Below are 21,000 nucleotides of genomic sequence, written 5' to 3'. Positions count from 1 at the left end.
TGTTGTTTTGTAAAATACTCAAAGAAACACTAGAGAATGAAAAATGCACATTCACACACCGATAGCCATGTTAGCTGGCAATCTGCTGATGGCCTCAGTAATAGATGTATGCCAATTTAATTAACGCTAATTTAGCACTTGGTGATCTTTCACTTAATTCGAAACCAATAATGTACAAAATTGCACTTATTTGTGCCGAAGCAGTCAGTTACAGACAAACACTTAATGCTAAGCTTCACATTTCCTGCAAGCATTTAATACTTAAGATTTTAAAAGCCCTACATACATTGAGGAACAACTGTGAGAATCAAACATCATTGATTTTCTTCATACAGTGATTTAAAGCTTTACTTATAAATTGTACTAAATCAACCATCTAAAACTAGGCTTTATGGAAACAAAGTTATACAAGGGTTTTCAACCACAACTGATTTAAGGACCTGTTCTAAATACCTGCCTATGGAACAAGAATATCAAATGATATCAAATCTAGGACCCTTTCTCAAACTGACTCCTCCTAAGCTAATTACCTGAATAATAAAGGAAATCAAAGTAGTTTGACCAATGAAAAAACAAGTATAATTATCTCTTAACAACTTTTGTGTGAAAGACAGGTTTTTTTTCCCAGACAAATGAGTACTATAGTTTGCTAACCACAGCACATTCTCTTTGAATTTGAGTTTTTAACAGGTTAGGAGCAATTAACTGCTTTTAAATGTTACCAAAATGCCAGTACCTTATCAGACTTCCTGACCCACATGTCCTAGATAATTCCTAAAATCTGACATACACATACACTTGCTGAAATCAAACGGAAGTTTGACGCAATAGGAAGAACACGAGATGAAAGTGAGAAATGATCAAAGTCCCTCTCTATTAAAATTAAACTCCATACTTCAGAAAAGTCATGAAGATTTTCACGCCCTGTCACTGAGAGGAGTGAATTAGCATCCTTACCCAAACAACCATGGTCTGGTTATGGGTTTTATTTGGTAGATGGGAAAATATACGCTGGCCTTGAGTTTTGTTATTAACGTCAAAATACATGTGCAGAGAAACCCTAAACCACATACATGCAAGGAAAGGCATGTATTCCGGGAGAGAAGGATATTACTCTGATGATCCTACTACAGGACACAGGACTAACCTGGCCTGGCTGTGACAGAATTAACCTTTCCCAAGCAGTGTTTGGTGGCTACAGCTCAACAGTGCTTGCACAGAGTCAAGAATCCTCTCACTCTGCCAATAACCCAGCAAGAAGGCGAGGGGTTGCCTAGAATCTAGATGGGATACAGCCTGGACCTCAACTGCTGAGTGGGATATTCATACCATAGAGCATCATACTCAATAATAATACCTGAGATTTTATTGTCTTGGAGGTTCACCTTCCAAAGCAGCTGTTCTCAAAGACTGGCTGGGCACTGGTAAGCTCGTGGGATTTGTCTTGGGGTCAACCCACCATACATGGCACCATCAAGGTCCTTTCCAGCCCTGCTTTCATGTAATAGCAATCATCACTAGAACCTTCTTGGGACTAATACCACTGTTCTTTACATGTGTAAAGATAAATAAAAATATTGAGGAAAAAAAAGTCAAGTAAAATGCTGCAAAGCAATCAATAAAGTAGACAAATCTCTGACTAAGGATACTCACCGATTCAGTTTCTTCTGGGGTTATGTTCTCATCACTTTGATACCAATCCTGCATATGCTTCGGCAAGCAGCAGAAAGAATTTTAGATTCCTAAATTGTCTTTTTACCACGTTGTTCAACAGATGTGTCACCAAAGTGTTTCCAATCTTTTTCCTCAGCACACTAGAAACTGCCATTTGTTTTGTCTAGTCAGTCACAGTCCAGATTGTTTTCTCTAGACTCTGCTTATATTACTGTAGCCAGAAAATAAGTGCCCAACAATCTCCGTATTTGCCTTGAGACATTTCTCCCCAGAGTTCAAAGCCTCTAACTCCTATCAAAGGTAACAAATGAATTCTCCCTTGAAAACAAAATCACAGTCTGTGAATCCCCCAGGCAGAGACTTTGCCAGTCTAAGTAATCAGATTTACAAGGTCGCCCTCCTTAAGTTCTTTGGGTTTGTATACAATTTTAATGTTCTAGCTTTGTTCTACAATCAAAAAGAAAAAAAAAAACTCAAGAAAATCATACAAATAAAAACTATCTTATTTTCTTTAAATCAGTAGAAAAACGTGGCAGCAATACAGCTCGAATTCTAATGAGGAATTATGGAATAAACTCTCTGGTGAACTTTAGGGTTGAACACTCAGAACTTTACTTTGCAGAATATTTTCCTGATTCAAACAATTCAGAATGAGCTGCTAAGGACCATTCAGATCAACTGGATTTTATCAATTCTGAACACCACAGACAATCACTGAACAGTTATTTGTTCATTTTCGTCTCTTACAAACCACAATCCCCATCCTGCAGAGTACGAAGGAATAATTTAAGCACCCACCACGAGATAGCCACAGGTACCTACATTCAATGCAAGAATTTTATTAACGGATTCAGCCAGCAAGCAATTTCTGTTAATAAAAGGCCAGCTTGAACTCCTTGTAAAAAGGCATCAGGAATGAAGAAAATAATCTTCCTCTCCCCCACACAAAGAAGCCATCAAATCATTCCAATCATTTTCAGAAATAAGAGCTTTCTTTATACGGGTAAAAGAGGTGAATGGAAGCACAGGAGAACAAATAAAAGAACAAGACAAGGGGGAATGGTTTTAAACTAGGAGAGGCGAGATTTAGATTAGAAGTTAAGAGGAAATTTTTTCACTCAGAGGGCGGTGAGGCCCTGGCACAGGATGCCCAGAGAAGCTGAGGATGCTCCATCTCTGGAGACACTCAAGGCCAGGCTGGATGGGCCCTGGGCTGGTGGGGAGCAGCTCTGCCATGGCAGGGGGTTGGGCTAAATGACTTTTAAGGTCCCTTCCAACCCAAGCCACTCCATAGTTTTGCAAATATAAAAGCCTAGAGAGGCTAATTTGGGAAGAATAATTCCAAGCATGTTTGCCAAAACTAGAAGAAGGTTTCATCTAAACCAAAAAGGAATGGTGTCAGCAATTTAATTCTTTTCTATACCTCTTTGTATGTTAATAGTTGGAGAAAAGCTGTTAACAAATGAAGAGCACACAGTTTGAAATGATGAATCCTTTGCAGAAGAAACTGTAGAAAGACTGTATACTGAAATAAGAAGACAACAGAAAGTGATTATACTTAAATAGTGAATGAGGGTAAAACAGAACAGATATTCAAACAATGCAGACAAACAAGATGGAGACACTAGAATTCCAGACTCTCAGCGTGGTTACTGATCTGACGTATTTCAGAAACTCACTGGAAGTCTGTGTGAAATTACTACCAGCACAAAGTTCATGAGGTCAGAGCAGGCTTTGAGCAGTGCAGAAGAGCTGTGTTACAGGTGAAGGGTAGCTTATAGTTAAATCAGATATAATTAATCAGAGAAATGTGGTTCCAAGATCTCAAGAAATGTTTTAAGTTATACATCATAAATATCTACTTTACAGGACAGGAAACTTACAGGACAGGACACCAAAATACAAATTCAAAAGAGAAATAAATATCAGAAAACAGCTACCTACCAAAGCAGTCTATTCAATTAATCCTGCCCATTGCATTTAGTAGAACAACCTTACGCACTTAGTCCCAGAAAACAACAAATTTTATGCTGCTATTTTCTAAAAGATTCCAAAAACAGAGTCATGAAGTGATACAAAACAGATACGCACATCACAAGAAATACAACAAAAGAAAGGAAGTTATGCATATGGTAGCAAAAATGAAACTTGCACTATCCTTTTTATTGTTCTGAGCTACCAACACAGGTCAACTATAAGAACTGAAATAACAGGCAGATCAGAAAAGACTCCCTGCAGCCTCACACACAGAAATGAAAAGGGGAAAAAAAATAACGTGTGAATGGAATTCAAAGCAAAGGAGTCGTATGAAGCTACCTTAAAAGACAGCCTTTCTATCGAGTGCTTCTTCCCTTCTGTTTGAAAATCCACCAGATTCCCTTCAGTGTTTGTTAACAAATGTAGCCTTGATTACCATTCTGTCTCTCACAATGATTCCTGAGACCTTGCTTCTCCAAGCTTCAACTCAAAACCTTTCAGAACATCACGCAGTGCAAAGGGGTTTCTCATCCCTAATAAGATTTGCACCATATAGAGTAGAATGTATTGATGTGAAACTTTGCACACATAACCTCTTGCAAGAAATTTCAAACTAACTTGGTGAATTTCTGCATTTGTCTAGAATTAGTGGTTGAAGTTACAGCTTAATATCACATTTAAACAACTGTGGCTTTTCTGAAATTCTTACATGTAAACAAATGAAGGTTACAAAATCCTACGAGGTGTCACCTTCCGCCAATCAGCTACTACGAATGTTGAAATAAAACGTCAGATATGGGATGAGATAACAACATATTCAGTAACAGGTTTGATTCCAAGCATCCCAGAGTTCTAGTACGTTTCATACCGTGTTTTACAGTAACAAATTGCATTAAACTGATGATTTCCTAGAGGCAGGCAGAAATGGTTTTTCATTGCTGATTTAAAACAAATAACAAGTTTGGCAAGAGACACAAACAACAGAGATGGAAAAGAGGAAGTTTCAAGCAGCACAATTTCTGCCTCACAAGGCTGCAGATAGCATAACATTCAGAATGACCACGGGCAAAGGGAACAGAATTCTCTCATACGATAAATAAGTATGTTGATGGATGAGAACATTTCTGGCTCCTGAGCAGTTCTGCAATTTAAGACAGAAATCCATATATTTTAATTTCTCTCCCTTTCTTCAATGCAGCAGGTGCAAGAACAGCAGTCCTGTTTGTTTTCCCACCAAGATAAGGAAAGAAAATGGGGTTTTCTTCCTGGGATGGTCATGAATTTCATTTTGAAGTAGGAAAATAAGATGCATTACATCAAAAACAACATCTTACAGTGTGATTACATTAACAAGTGAATCTTTAAAACTATGAAAAAGAATTGTATTTTCGAACAGAGATATAGGAAATGTCAGATAAATTTCATACACAACATGAAGAGAGGGTGATTTGACAAATTACAGAAGGATTTTGCTGCTGCTCAACAACTGCCTCTCTCAACAGGATCTCTCAAGATACTTTCCAGCAAGAAACGCACTGGCATCTCAGGAGGAAAATACAAACAAGCACACCAAAAACTTATGGTACATGTTGTACTTAGTACACGCTGCTTTACTGTGATGAAATCATTTGTGAGCTGCCAAAGTTGTAGGTAAAGGACTCGTAAATATTTTGCTTCATTCCATCACATTATCCTAGGACTAAAAGACAGCCTTATCAGCCTTAATATTTTTCACCAGCTCTCAAAGAACATACTACCACTTAGCAATGAGAACACAGGGAACATCACCATACAAAATATCTCTTATTGCATGTAACTCTTTATTTTTCAAGTAACTGCTTTAAAGAACGTGACTGTGACTTTGCCCTCAGCTGTCTGTGAAATCATTGCCTTTCCCCCTCATTACCAGCACTGAAATCTGCTAACATTCTCTAGCCGCTGGCTTCAGTAACCTTGCACTCAGATTTAAGTTCCTGCCAAGTTGCTGGCCTATACTAACAAAAGCTATTTTTCTTTCCTTTCTACAAGAACAAATTAAGATCTTTTAATTGATTCTCTTTTTTTTGACTGTCGAGAACATCATTTTAAGGATTTCTAACTACTGGAACTTCTTTTTATTTTAACCAGCGCTCCTCAGAGCTCTGTAACTGGTTATAAGTTTTGAGCATGCTGTAGAACTGTTTATCCTGACTTCTTTTCTCCACAGTGATTTTCATAGTCAGCCAAATAGAAGTTTTGAGCTCCTGATTCCAGTTGTACTTAAGAATGTAGACAAAGCCCGTGGGGCCTCTATTTTAACACAGCTCAGAAATTAATCACTCCCAAACTGCTGAAGCAAATAGATTAAGTAAAGTATAGCATCAATTTAAAGAGCACTTAACATTTTTTGTAAATATAACTAAGCATTAAACAATCAATTCCAGAATTAATTAAATTGCTGCTAAGAGGACAAGTTTCAACTACAATGTTGGCACCTTGCTAACCTCGCTAATCACATAAAAATGAGCCAAGGAAACAAAACAATGAGGTGTAACTCAATCAAAACTAAAATGTATTATCAATGTTCTATTATCTAATGTTATCTGCTCAACATAATAGCTGTCTGTGTCATCATCATGTTCTTTCATTTCGTGGAACTTGGCGTTTTCTTAAACCCCTTCTGGATCCTTATATCTGAGAATCTCCACATTAACTTATATTTTGTATGTATTCATATACTCCTATGCCAGGAACCTGAAAATATGGTACATATGCAGAATGGCATAAACACAATTCAATTAATTTTCACGTTATGTTTTCGTATTTGTTTTTAACTTCGCAGTTCTGTAGACTTTGTGATATTTGAAAGTGCTGTGGGAAAACATAACAGGAATGCAAACCATGCACTCCATGCACTTCACATACTTTATTTCAAAGGGTTTTGTTACAGTCAACCAAAGAAAATAAGGACACAGGAGGTAAGCAGAAAAGTGAATGCTAAGACAACTAGGAGACCCACAAAGCAAGAAAAGTCAGATGCGAAGTTCCAGGAAGTTCAAGGATAACGCTGATGGTTTCATGAGGGTTTACTGAAAGTTAACTTGATGGGCAGAAATCTTCAATACTACTGATTTTGCTCTAAATACAACCACGGTTTGGGGATAGGGAAGGTCATGAAGGGCAAAGAGCTGATCAGTGTCAGACAATACTGTTCCCAAGACAACAACTTACAAGGACCTCCAAGAGCCTCTTAGTGATGTCTTCTAGATAACTAAAAAGAGGAAGGTCCATACAATTGCACTGTGGAGAATTACAAAAGATTTTGAAATCAACTGACCTAAGAGTGCACTCTGTATCATGTTTTTGAAAATACCTGCAACAAAGAAGTACACAAACCAAAGAGCCTATGTGAGCTATGGTCAAAGCAGAAAACAGAATTATGCAATAAAAATCCTTGACATATTCCCATCAACCACTATTAAGTGCCGCAGATCAGACATTTAAAATAAGAAAGACTTATGAGGAATGCATTTCTAGCATAAAGAACTGCATTATAAACATTTTGAAGCAGTAAGCAGAAAAAACTATGCAATTACACATATTTTGTAATGCCAAGAAGAAGTTTAATTTGCTGTACAGGAATACTAAATCAATTTTTAATTCATTGTATCTATTAAGTAGCTACAAGATACTGTAAGATATTAATAAGATATTGTGCATGGAAGTAAGAAAGGCATACAATCTATTTTGAGGGTATTGACTCGAATCATCAGCTTTCAAAGATGCAAGTTGTATTCCCAGATCACTCATTTCACTTTGGGAAGAGTAAGGAGTCACCTTCACTATAAATAATTTTCACTCTTGTAAAATGTGACAATACAGAAAAGAGAAGTAAAGTTCTGAGGCAAACAGAAATAAACATAACACGGCTCTGTGTTTCTGTTTCATATACAAAATAATTTCACTTGTATTTATTTTAGACTATTTAGACTTTTAACAGCTACACTGCATCATAACAGAATGCATCAGAAAATCCTTACTTAGTATTATCCCAGCCTCAAGCACCATTTAGTGAAGTACTATGAGCAACTATTGAATGAATATACAAAATCTATTTCATGGTGAACAATTAGGCACCATGCTAAATCACAAAGTAGAGTTTTCTCTGGAAAAGACACATTTAGTTTTTGGTATTATATCATGTAATTTTACCAACCTTACTTGAAATGAAATAAGATCCACAATAAGTTCAGTAATTAGTTATTCACTTCAGAATATTTCCAGTGTATACAGGGATTGCTTGCGGACTGTACTATAAACCTAAACACCATAACCTAATTAAAAATAATAATAATAGCACAAGGTTCTTAGATCTATGGCAAGCTGTTAATTTTGCAAATCAATTTTTAGAGGCCAGGCCTTTAAAATCTGCCCTCACCTTCCTCCCCTAAGTGATTATAGACAATGTTATATATATCCACCAGGGACAGAGTTTGGGATTCATAAGAGAAGAAAGAGAACATATTTCTTGCAGCTCACCACACTGAAAGTATATGATTGAGATAGTTGTGGCTTTTTTTATTAACATAAATATAAAAATTCACCAGCAAATGCCAGGATGGGAATGGTAAACTTTACAGTGGTGAGATAGAGACCTCCAAACTACCATTTGGGACACTAAGCTCAGTATCTAGGAAATACTATCTTCCATGCGGAAAACAGTGTTAATCCATGTTATGTTCTATTCCTATTATTTGAATGCTTAACACTTTCAGGCAGAAGAAAAACAGCATGCAATCAGGCATTTTAAAGCAAGAAGTAGATTTATCTGAAACTTAGAAGCCAAACAACTCCATAAAGATAACATTCCTCACAGAGACGCTCAGAAATATCGTGATTCAAGCACTGAACTTTGTCACAAAGCGCACACAGGAGCATGGAGATTCAAGAATGACAATAATAGAAGCATCTTCCAAGAACAACAATAACAGAGGTGTCTTCCACTGTCTCACCACAGCTATCTGAGTGAGAAGGAAAGAACTAACAAAGCTTACCCCCTTTCTTCTACAGTCTCAAAGTCTGAATAAGGGAAAAAGAAAACACAGCAACCTGGAAGGGCCCCCAGATACTGTAAAAGGAATAAAAAAATTGGGTAAAATAATCCATTCCATGAGTGTTGGACAAGAATCTTAAAATCCAAAAACCTAAGATCACACTTATAAAAACAAGCTGTTTCCTCTTTCTTTAATACTGAACAGGTTATTTTAAGAGCATCTTTATTACTACTATATTTTTCAGCCTTATGCAATGTCCACGCCATTTTATTCTGTTAATATGCAAAGAAGTGCACTCAACCATAGCTAGAAGCTCGATGTACTAATCAGCAACCTCTTCTGTCCTCAGCACCATGAAAAGACTTTCATAACATATTAAAAGATTTCTAACAGACCTTCAGCCTCAAATAGAGACGTTAATGACAACCATTTCCAACACAACAAGCACCATCACCAGCAAAGACATCCTTATACAGCTCTTCAAAGGGAAGGTTAAATGGCTTTAACAGCACTCTTCCATTGCCAATTAGCGGCATTTAAATCTTTCATGATGACAACACTCAGAAGTAATAAATTACAGCACAATTTAGTATCACAACTAAATATAGCAATAATCTTTATCCATGAAAAGAAAAAGATGGCACAGAGCAAGTATGAAGAACACATTATGACTCACGTAAAATACAGAAAGCAAGGACAAGGCAATTGCTTGCTATCTAACAAAAGAACGAAGGGATATAAAGTAAACGAGTAGCTACCATGTAAAACCAGGCCGAAAGACACTTCCACTCACAACACTTTGTTAATAATGCTGCTATAAGATGCTACAACAGTGTTAGCTTAGAAAAGCCAAGCTGGTCTTTGACAATGGATTACTAAGCACAAAGACATCATCAGCTCCAAATGTCTGGGAGCGGATGTCAGGAAAGGATGCTTTTTCTACTCATCTTTCTCATAGGAGTCACTGCTGGAGGCCAGCTAATATACCAGGTGGACTTCTGGTCTCACCCAAGGCAGCCTTTCCTAAATACACAAGGGCTGGCAATGTGTGAAGAGGGTTTCAGGAAAGCACACAGGAACAAATGCACCTGCCCTAAACTGTGCAGGCAGCTTTCACTATAAGTGTGAGCCTCCACCCTGTGGGACTTCAGGCCACTGTGAAAGGCCGACAACCTTTCACAGCCTCAACCTAGGATTTCATTACTCCAGGCAGGACAGTGAAAGACTAACTTCAGGAATTCTTCCACAGTCTCATTTCTAAATCCACAAAATACCAAAAGACAACACTCACAACTTAGATACTCAGTGCGTTCGTACCACACCAACTCTCTTTGGCTGCATTTTACTCAGATTGGTCATGCACTGAAGAAAGAGCAACTGTAAGGTAGAGTACGCATGTCTGTTAAGCAGAGGAGCAAAGCTCAGCACTGGCAACCTCAAACAACAGCTGTGAGATGCATTGCTGCACTTCCTGCAGATGGGGAGAGTCAGGCTTCAGCCAACCAGGTACTTCCAACAGCTGCAAAATGCTTCTGGGGATTCTTCAAATGAAAAAACACATGACCTATCTGAACTCCCAAGTCCTTACGTCATCCATACCTTTCTCCACTGTGCGGTAGTACTGTACCACAATAAATCCCTTCTCTCGTTTCACATAAAATTAGTCTTTAACTCTTAGATTCAGGCTGGAAATGGGTTTTGCAACAATTTTCTAACAGCATATTTTATTTAAAAAATAAAAAATAAAAATCTAGAGCCCATTCTCTATACGTGACATTGTGTTGATTCAAGAAATTTCCAGAAGCAATTTACTTCCAGCTATTCCTTAGTTTCTTCTGCATTATTCAGTGATAATGTATGTAGTTGTGAGTATGTAAATACTGACATGACTAGAAGTATTATTTCAGCAACTCAAAATCTAGCCTTTTCTACACAATATTCATGAAAGATACTGATTGTGCTTAGAAAAATAATCATTGATAATATAAAAAATTCCTGCTTGTATTTAGAAACAAACAAACAATTGTTCCTGTACCATTAACAGGAATTACCTATAACTCAATAAACAACCATCTATCCTAAAACTCTAATAACTTGTAGGAAGAAAGCAATATATACAAAAGCTTTGACAGCAAGTTGTGTTCCTGTCCCTTTATTCCAAAGGTACACTTTAATAATACCAAGATCAAGAATGAAACAATTAAATTAGATGCTATATTTTATTTAAGTAAACAGACATTTACATTCTGTTTTAAGGATTGCGGTTAGATTAAACTGTTGACAGACAACATCAAACACTTCTGTCATCAGGAACTAGGCAATGAAGTATATAACGCAACCAGGCTTTTCCATCACCAAGAGGTGTTTCACAAAGCAAAAACACACAGCCCGTTCTGCTGCTGCAGATGCTCTCCCAGCCTACACTAAAAAGGCAAAGGATGGGGATATGTTCAAACAAAACCAAAAGGAAAATAGAAAAATGCTTTCTAACAAAACATCAGCAGTTCTTTTTCTCCTTCAATACATTACAGCAAAATGCATTCAGCAATTCTAGCAAAGCTGAGAGGATGTTCGTAATAAATATTATGCATATTAGTGTTATCTGCTATGTATTTGAAATGTATATATTTCATATAGCAAAATAAAGCCCATAAATACATTGCTTTTCTGAAACTAAGTATTTTTAGGGTCAAGTGGGAAATCTGGCTTTGTAAATTCCAGTGTTTTATTGTACAAAACTCTCAGACCATGAAAAAGTTTTCTGTTTGTTTGTTTATTTAAAGTCACTTCCTGTCTGCCTGTGCTCCTGAACTATGTACTGCAGGGTCTAGAATGTCTGGTATCTGAAAAGACCCCCCTGATCCCTGATTCCTTCAGATGTACAATCTGATGAACTCTGAGATATTTTATAACTTATTCAAGGGGTCAAACCATATCAAAAGAAACCCCCAGGAAACCAACAGAAGCAGAAACAAATCCCATCTTTTTAACTCTCTGAAGGGTGCAATAGTTAGCACTGGGATCCTCGGGGAAGCCAATTTTCAGTGACAGGCTGTATGGTGCTCTTTGCTGACTTGGACAATGATGCTTTGTGAGGTCAAGGTGCAGGAGGGAAGAAATAGGTGAAATCAGTCATGTACCTCTTGAGGTGGAAGGGTCAAAGAGGCCTACCTTGACATTTCTTAACAACTAACTAGCTAAGTAGAAATGAGAGAGGTACTGCAGTCAAGAGGATGCACAACACAGCCTTCCTAAGTATTGCTCCTAACACAATAGCTTGAAGTGGAGAGAAATTAGTAAAGTGATGGCACTGATCCTCATTTCAATGACATGCTAGATGTGAAAACTGACTGTAAAGCTTTAAGGACAGTCTTCGTAAGCACTGCTAAGGAGTAAGGAAAAACAACTCTTGCTACTGACTCTCCTTAAAGACATGTAAAACATCTCCTTTCAGAGCTGCCTTTTTTTTTATCCCAATCTTGCAATCTATTAACCGTATTCATAAATTCATACTTACCGTCTATTAATTTCATATATTTAAAAATAAACGCATCTCCTCATAAATATATTTCAGTCAGATTCTGCAGCATCATATTGCTCAATTTATAGGAAGCAATGAGCAAAACCAATGACTTGTAGTTTAACCACAGAGTACTATCACATAAAGAAAATCATCAAACATCACTGTATGATGAAAATGGGTTCACATTGAAATCTGGCTATTCATAGGAAGATAGAAAAGTTGCAACCATGTTAGAAAGCGAGTTGCAATCAGAAGTAACCTGATAAATTTAATATATGATCCAAAATAATTAGAAATCAGGCAACAGGACAGGTACAAGCTTTGAAACGCTGTGCAGATCGGTGCTTTTGCTCATGTGAAACAAAACAATCTGCAGTTCTGCACAGGAGGAACAAGAAAAAGGGATTAAATTGAAAGAGCGTCATAATGAAATTGATGAAGAGTTGATCCTCTAACAAAGCTCTGGACCAGAGTAGGCTGACCTCTTGAGGTCTGTTTTAGCCCTATTTATAAACATGCTTTAATACACATATGCCGCTGCTTTTTAGCGTATTTTCCTCTTCTCCACTTATGCTAAACAAATTCTATCTCTTCCCATAAAGTCTATCTGCTCATCTATTTATCTTTAATTTCCAAATTTTCAACACAATCCCAAACTAGTGTCCAAAGACCGACACCAATATCACCCATAGACCAGCAAAGGCTGGGAAACTATGCAATTAATTTGGACTATCAACCTATCAACCTCAGTTCTATTTTTCTTAATCTTCCGTGAATGCAAACAAATCATGTGAGCAATCCATTATCCCTGAGCCACGGGTAGGAAACCACCACTCTAATTCCTAGTTGTAATTGTGTCTAAACTAATAGTTCTATATTTGATCAAGTCTGGTTATAGGCACAAACAACAACAACAAAAAAACCTCATCAGGTGTTCTTAATTATTTTTAAATGCCGTTTACTGGTTTTTCACTTAAGAGACTGAACACACTGTATGGATATTCTAAGGATCTGGGGGCGGAGGGTGTGAAGGAGTTGCTATTATGCACAGTAGCCAAGCTCTTTACACAGTCAACAGAAACAGGCAGATAAGCTCTTCCAGAAGAGAAGTCAGAGAAGCTAAATTCATCCAGCTAAATTCATCCTGCTCCAAGTCATCTCTTGGGGAAGAAAAAAAAAAGAAGAGTTTCTTTTCACTGGCTACAGTAGGTAAACAAACTAAATTACACGCCAAACAGGGGTAAAGTGAAAATCCTTGTGTGTCTGTTTCTATGAACACGTTTTCTTTTCCATTATTTTTAATAGTGTTAATCCAAGCAAAGTTTTGATTACTGCAGTCTAGATAAAGCACTAAGGCAAACAGAAACATATATCAAATACAGGGCGCAACGCACTTATTCAATGGCTGTGCTGTAACACACTTAACAGCACAACGTCGCTGTTAAAAAGCAGCACACTGCCTAATACATGGGTGTGTGGATCCAGTTTATTATGTACTCTATTCAAATAGCTAAATAATAATAATAATTCATAATCAAATAAAGATGAGCTACCATATGTCAAGTGTGTTCTTTTAAGTCAATTTATGTAATATTTCTAAACATGGTTACACAGTAAGTAGCAGAGGATGAAGCAGAAGAAACATATGTATCAAAAGGTGCTTGTAACCTTCAATAATGCAGATGGGAAGTGTGACAAATGAAAGAGAAAATAACCCCAAGAGCAAGTTCCAGGCTTTGTGAAGCTGCAGGTGGTCACCCACCCCTTCAATGACAGACAGTGGCGATGGGATCAACGGCTCTAAGAGGCATCAATGGCTCTAAGAGGCATCAACAAGAACAAAACAGCCAGCAAAATCCAGAACAGCTCCTCACAAAATCTCCACTTCCACCATGCAGTTGGAAGCCTGCTCAGGGTAAGATGTAGGAGTAGCTGAACTGTTGCAGACTTGTTTGCTAATGCTCTCTGGTTGTGGCATCAACTCAGTTAACACGTGTGTGCTGAGCAAATGATCCTCCAGCACTGGGACATTTGTAATGTCTTTCCTCCACAACAGATCTTATGGAACTGCGAAGAACAAAGCTCATACAATAGGTTTTTGTTCCCAAACGGAAAGGGTGTGGAGCAAGAAAGTACGGGCTAGTTTTCTCTTTCTTTTCCCCATATGACTGTTTTCTTTGAACTTGAGGAGCCTTGCACCTTTGAGCCTGTCAGTGCTCAGCCAAGTTTAGCTGAAAATCTCCAGCACATCTAAGGCACAATTGCACATATATTATATATAAAACAATATTGCTTCACAGGTTTCTTTTCTAATATCAAAGATGGTTGAATATCACATAATTTCATACACTTTAATCTGATTCCAACAACCTAACTCCTTTATACCCTTTTAGGTGGCAGCTGAAAGTGTATGATCTATTCCTGGATCTCCACCAGGACTTGCTAACATGCCATTTTAGCTAAGGTAATTTAGGGCTGCAGAGAACCTAGATCTACTAAAAATATTGCCTTAGAGTTTACTGTAAATGCAAATAAAGTGATATATAAAGCCTTTAAAACTATCACAGTAGGAGAAAATACTGCATAACATTCTCCATATTTCATATTTTGTACACCCCATAGAAAAAGGCATAGAGTACGAACTGGAGATCATAGAGATTGAATGAGATAATGGTATATGTCGATATTTTGATTTAAAAAAAAGAAAACCCTGATCCATATGCTACGGGACACCCTACCTGTATAAAGACACAGGCGTAAGAATGACCAGTTTCAAAAGCAAAGCACCGTTGCAAATTACAGCCAGGAAAATCTCCTGCTAAATTTGATCCCTCTCTTCTCACAGACATTAGAACTTACAGAGTTGCCAGTGACCAACAAGTGTCTCACTTCACAAATTGAAAGCTTACATTCACAGCCGGGCAGAAAGGAAAGAAAAAGAAAAGAAAGAAAGAAAAAAATACAACAGAAATACAAATTTGTTCAAGTTATCAGCCAAGAAATTTATTGACACTAAAATCATTATTGCTATATGAAAAAAAAGACCAAAAAAAAACCAAACCCACACCTGGACTTTGCTTCTAGACACATGCTGATAGGAACACTGCTGCTCACAGAACATCTGGCCACTTTTCTTCAGTTCTTTCTCACTGTTGTCTTCCCAGACAAGTGGGATTGCTCCTAAGTGTGTCTCTTCTCAGTGCTTTAACACCTCTCCTAATGCATTCATTCCTTTACACTGCTGGGTCTCTTTCTGTCTAGGGCTACAGTTCTGGCAAGGCGTGAGGTTCTCTGAGTGGTTTGTATTTTCCTGGAGGTCCCTGGAAGCAGGCAGCTCTGAGGAAACACACAGACCACAAGTCATCTGCCTTCTTAAAGCATCTCAAAGGTTTACCATCTCAAAGTGATTTTAAGAGAGATGCGAAAGAACCCCACAAGAAATAAAGGAAGCCCGCTGCCAATTACCATAGCAGCTAAGAGAAGCTCACAGGATGCTTACATTCACTTTCAGCTGCAAGATGGACTTACTGTAAATTAATTTTATAGAAAATTGTAAGAACTACAGTAGAGAATTGCATTATAGAAAGCCACAGACAGTTGCCACAAGAAAAGTGTTATGGAAAAGCGTTACAGTGACCAAAAATAAAACCAAAAAGGCATTAGGTCCCTGCTATGTAAACTAGTTCACAAATTAGGTCTCCGAAGAGCCTGAAGCCTACGAATGTACCATGCATCATCACCGCCACCTCGGAAAACAAATCAGACTCTCATAAGCTGAAGGCAGCAAACTGAAAATGCACATCGCTATGAACACAGCCTCCAGGTTGGGTTCAGCAACAGAAAGCAACAGGATTAGCCTATTCCACAAACACGGTTAAGAATTAATTGTACAACCATTTACAGAGCTTATATACCAGAGTGAAAGGCCAAGTAAACTACCATGATGGGAAAACCATACTAGTTTTCCCAGTAACCTATCACCTGTCATCATCCTGGAAGACATCATCCTCAAAGAGTAAACTCTCTTGTCCCAGTGAAGTAATAAATACCCAAAATGATTCGGGTGTCGAAATTGAATAAAAGGAAAAAATATGGAAAAAGAAAAGAAAAGGAAGAAAGGAAGAAAAAAATAGAAGATGCAAATAAGGGGAGGGGGAAGAAGCAACGGGGGAAAAAAAAGAGTCCTGAAAATGGCCAGAAATGGTCAACCAATGGAAGCACCGATTAAAAACAGAATAAAACATACTGCCATGGCCTGATTTCTGTGCACAAACAGGCACTTCGGAAGAGTTTAATCTCAACTGGAACTACTACTCACACACCAATTTTCTGCTTGTGACTCAAAAGCCTACACAGTAATTGGCAGGCAAAACATTTAAAGCATAAGATATCCCATAAATCTGCATTTTAAAGATCAACCAACATCACTCTGTATTCCGCACAGAAGTACGAGAACTGTGTTTGCACGGCGCGGTGCAGTTCCCTGAGATTACTCCTTCCATTCCTTAAAAGCAGTTTTACATCATTCATGTAAGTAACTAAAACTCCAGGAACAGTCCTGAAAAATAGATTATGTTTTACATTTTTCCCCACTCTGCTTTATACGCTTCTGCTCTGCAAGAACAGACAACAAGGAGCACATTAAGGTTTACCACTCATGCCAGATTTTCCACAAGGTTTCAGATTGAAAACCAGGTACCTACGCAACCTGATTCGAACTACCTGCAAACTGCTGAAGCAAGCAGACAAAAGATATTCAGCATGTGTGAAGGAAGTATTTTTTCCCAGAAGCATTGAAAGAGCCCTATCTAAAATAAACATGGATCACACAGCTTTAAAAGCGTCGCTGCCAGATTTTTCCACTCAATCAATACCAGAAAGTTGAGTAATTTTACATTCCAGAGAACTGTAATTTCTGTAGAAACAAGAACCTTGACTTAGGTGTTCATGAAACATAAAGCAAAAAAAGATTTCCTTATCACATGCTTCTTAACTTCAGTATATCACATCCTTATGTACTGTGCCCTTGGTTGGTCACCAAATAGGCTGAAGGCTGCTGTAACCAAATCATGAACTACAAAGTGGTACGATGGCACGTTGCACATTGCAAGCAACATATTACCCTTCCTGGGCTACCACAGAAGACCCAAAACAGTGTTAGGAATTAACAGAGCTGTAAAAAATTGCTGGCAAACCCAGTCAGCACCAGGCTATTCCAACACAGAGTTCAGCTGCCTCTCGTTTATTGTTGTATTTTCTTTGACTCGCACATAAACATACACACCTAGCACGACTGCTTGAACAGGAAGGGTGGGTGCAGGCTGTCAGATGTGTTCCGCTGCTGACTGCCCTTGCTCTCCCCTTGGTTTCTAAAGCAAGGTCCAGGAAGCACTGACACAAGCTGAGATTTAAAACCAGCCCTGCGTTTCCACACGTTTTGCTATCATCGAGCTAATGGAACTTTAACGTTGACTTCAGAGGTGTATAAATATTTAAGCAGACAACAAATCTGGCTTGATTTTGATCTAGCTGATCTTGATTGAACTCAATTCTCAAACACATAACTTGTGCTTTATTTTATCCTTAGCAGATCCAGCAGCACTGATGTGTATGCATCCCTCTATGCTCTCTGCTTTTCCACTGAGTCACAGAAGCTACCTGAAGACAATGTCTCACCTTCCAGAATCAATGGCTTGAGAAGAGACAACTGCTTTTGTGTAAACAACTGCATCAACAATCCTCCTATTCCTTTTTCCACTTATCTACATTCTACCGCTGATGTTTCCCTACTTTTCAAGCATAAACATGAGCATTCGGAATATTCAGACCAAAGCATAAGCACGGGTTGTTCCTACAGGTGAAGCCCAACACAGCCTGCTGTTATATGACTGCCACTTTGAACACAAAGAGCCCCCTGTCCTACCTTCTCGCACCCCCAGCACAGTGAGATCTGCATCTCCACCACCTGCTGTGTGTCTGTCACACGCACAGCTCAAAGGAGCCACAAATTGCTGTGCACAAGTGCCCCCCAAACAACACGGATGCGGCATAAACCCCATCCTTCAGTGCCAGACTGGTGCCCATGTCATCGTTTCAGAAGCCAGCCAGGTTCTGTCACCTTCCACACAGCAGTTGCAGCTTTCCGTTTCAATAAACCCCAAAGCACAAGTCCCTGCCAGGTGTGGATGTGTATGAAGCCATCCTTTCCCGGCCATCCACTTCTGACAAAGGGGAAAATCTGGAAGGGGGAAGAGGGAAACAAACCCAGCAGCGTATCCCTTCATGCGGAGCCACATCTCCATCACACAGAGGTGCCTAGACCCCGCTGGGAGGAGTGCTGCCCTTACCTTAATGATGCTGCTCCTCCGGGGGATGCCGGGCTTGCCCTCCCTCAGCTGCCCGCCGGGAAACCCTTTCTCCTTGCCGCTGTTCTCGGGGCTTCCTGGGGGCGCGGATCCCGGCTCCTCACCGGCCCCCGCCAGCGCGCAGTCCCCGTTGGAGACGCGGCCGCCGGCGCTGTCAAAGCGGACTCTCCCACCGCCGCCTCCGCCGTCCCCGTCGGCCGCCCTGAAGGCCACCTTGCCCTGCAGCGGCCCCGGGGAGCCGGGCAGCCCCCCGCCGCCGCCGCCACCGAACTCCGCCATCAGCCGCCGGGCTGCAGCAGAGCAGCGCCGCGGTCCCCCTCCCCTCTGCCGCAGCCGCTGCTCGGCGGTGCCGCTCCTTCCGCTTTCTGGCTATTTACGAGCGGGGGGGGATCGGCAAAAGTCTCACCCCACCGCGCATTTGGCACCGAGATCGCGTCTCTCCAGGAGGGTGGGGGGCGAGGAGGGGGTGGGCGGACTCCTCGGCGTCGTGTCTGCGAGCAGCAGCTCCGGGTCCGCCGACTCTTCAGCACCTGGGAAAGGACAAGAGGCGAAACGTGAAGGGCTGCTCTGCTCTAGCACGCGGCGGCGGCAGCGGGGGAGCGTTACAGTGCGGCGCTCACACACACACACACACACACTCACACTCACACACTCACAGGAGGAGGGCCCGCACGCAGCCCCGCACCGGACAAGCGCAGCCAGCAGCCCGGGGCTCCCAGCCGGGCACCTCCTGCTCCATCGCGTGCTGGTTTTTCCCCGCTGACACCGACCTCCCCATCACATGCCGGCGCCGAGAAGCGGGAACGAGGCGAGAACTTGCAATCACCACCAGCCGCCCCGCGGGCCAACGCCGGCAACTTTTCCTCCCTCCCGCCTCCAGCCGCCCCTCGCCGCGCCGTCCCCGGGCCATCCCTTGCCCCGCTACCCACCTCGGCTGCCAAGTGACAGAGGATCCCCGCGCTGCCGCCGCGGAGCCGCTTTTCCCCCTTTCCCCTCCTCCCCGCTATGGTCGCCGCCTCTGCCCGGAGCCGGATACGGAGAAAAACCGATTCGCGCGGCCGCTTCCCTCGCTCCTTCGCGCCGCCCTCCCCCGGCGGAGCGCTCGGCGGCGGCACCGAGCGGCCAAAACGCCGGCAGCGCCGAGGGCAGAGCCGGCCCGGCCGCCCCCGCTCGGAAAACTCTCCGGGGAAGGCAGAACGAGCGAGCCCGGCTCCACACACCGCCCCGCGCTGCCAATCACGGGGGCGGCCCCGCGTTGGATTGGGCGGCCCCGCCGGCAGCAGCCCCCCCCCTACGGCTACACGGGGCGCCACGCCGGGGGCAGGACCCGCGGGCACCGCGCTGCCAGGCGGGACGGGGGCGGGAGCCAAGGGGACGGCGGCGGATTCCTCCACACGCGTCCTCACCCGCTGCTCCCGCCGCCCCTACGGCGCTGCGCCATCGCCCTGTCGGACAGACCCGCCCGCCCGCACACAGCGGCCCCGCCGGAGCCCCCCGCCGCGAGGCAGGAAGGGCGGGGGCCGGCGGCCGTTCCGCGCTGTGAGGCGATACCTTGGCTGCTGCCTGCAGCGGGCTTCCCCGAGTGAGAGCAATTAGGCCTGTTAATCAATTAGGGAAAGACAAAGTGGCCAAGCGCTGGACTAACTACAGCGTAATGAAAGCAGTAACGTGGCGGTCACCTCGAGACGTGTCCACAACAAAGTGAGCGTGGCTGGTGTGTCTTTATACCACACGTGTATTGTGTGCGTTCAGGATATGGCCAAACAAGCACAAGTGACAAGCAATAGGACCCGAGTGAACGGCATAGAGCTGCATCAGGGGAGGGTCAAGTTGGGTGTCAGGAAAAGGTTCTTCACCAGAGGGCACTGGGCACGGTTCTGGATGCCCAGGGCAGTGTTCATGGCCCCAAGCTGCTGGAGTTGAAGGAGCATTTGGAGAATGCTCTCAGACATAGGGTTTGAATTTTGGGTGGTGCTATGAAGGAGCTGGGCACAATGGTCCTGATGGACCGGCTCCAACTCGAGACTTTCTGTGGTTCTATGACTTGGTGTATGAGGAACAACTTAGAGACATATGTTTATTTGTAGTTTTAGGTACAATTGCATATTGCGACGGCCCAAAATTTCATAATTCAGTTGAGCAAAGGAAAACAAAACGTCACAGCTGAGGCAGGGCCCTCTGCTTGTGGTCAGGCAGTGCTCTGTTTGGGGCATGGCAACGTGAAGGGTCGGAGCTGCAGGAGGCCCAAGGCTGCCCACACCTCCTGACCTTCAGCATTTGGCTGGTGCATAACGCAGGAGCCAGGCACAGATCACAGCCCATCACAAGCTCTGTGCTTTCCATTCAGGATCCTCTGGTTGTCCTCTGGAGACCTTGGCATCTGAGATAAGGCGCCTACCAAAGATGCTTGCAATAAGGCAACACAAAT

The 21,000-nt window shown here is 41.6% G+C and overlaps 1 protein-coding gene across 1 annotated transcript in view; it reads right to left on the bottom strand.

The window, feature by feature from the left end:
* The window catches only part of PLCL2 (phospholipase C like 2), a 94,535-nt gene extending 74,749 nt beyond the window's left edge, over window positions 1–19,786 (bottom strand). Inside the window, exons 1-2 of the mRNA XM_015853831.2 lie at window positions 19,502–19,786; window positions 18,555–19,102 (exon numbers count right to left, since the gene is read on the bottom strand). Of these exons, the coding sequence (XP_015709317.1) occupies window positions 18,555–18,851 (297 nt within the window). The 5' untranslated portion in view covers window positions 18,852–19,102; window positions 19,502–19,786. The remainder of the gene's footprint in view (window positions 1–18,554; window positions 19,103–19,501) is intronic.
* Window positions 19,787–21,000: the final 1,214 nt, after the last annotated feature.

Source organism: Coturnix japonica, chromosome 2 (genome assembly GCF_001577835.2).
Source record: "Coturnix japonica isolate 7356 chromosome 2, Coturnix japonica 2.1, whole genome shotgun sequence".
NCBI classification, from domain to species: domain Eukaryota; kingdom Metazoa; phylum Chordata; class Aves; order Galliformes; family Phasianidae; genus Coturnix; species Coturnix japonica.
Note: the sequence above shows the minus strand (reverse complement) of the source record. Positions and strands in the feature narration are given on the sequence as shown.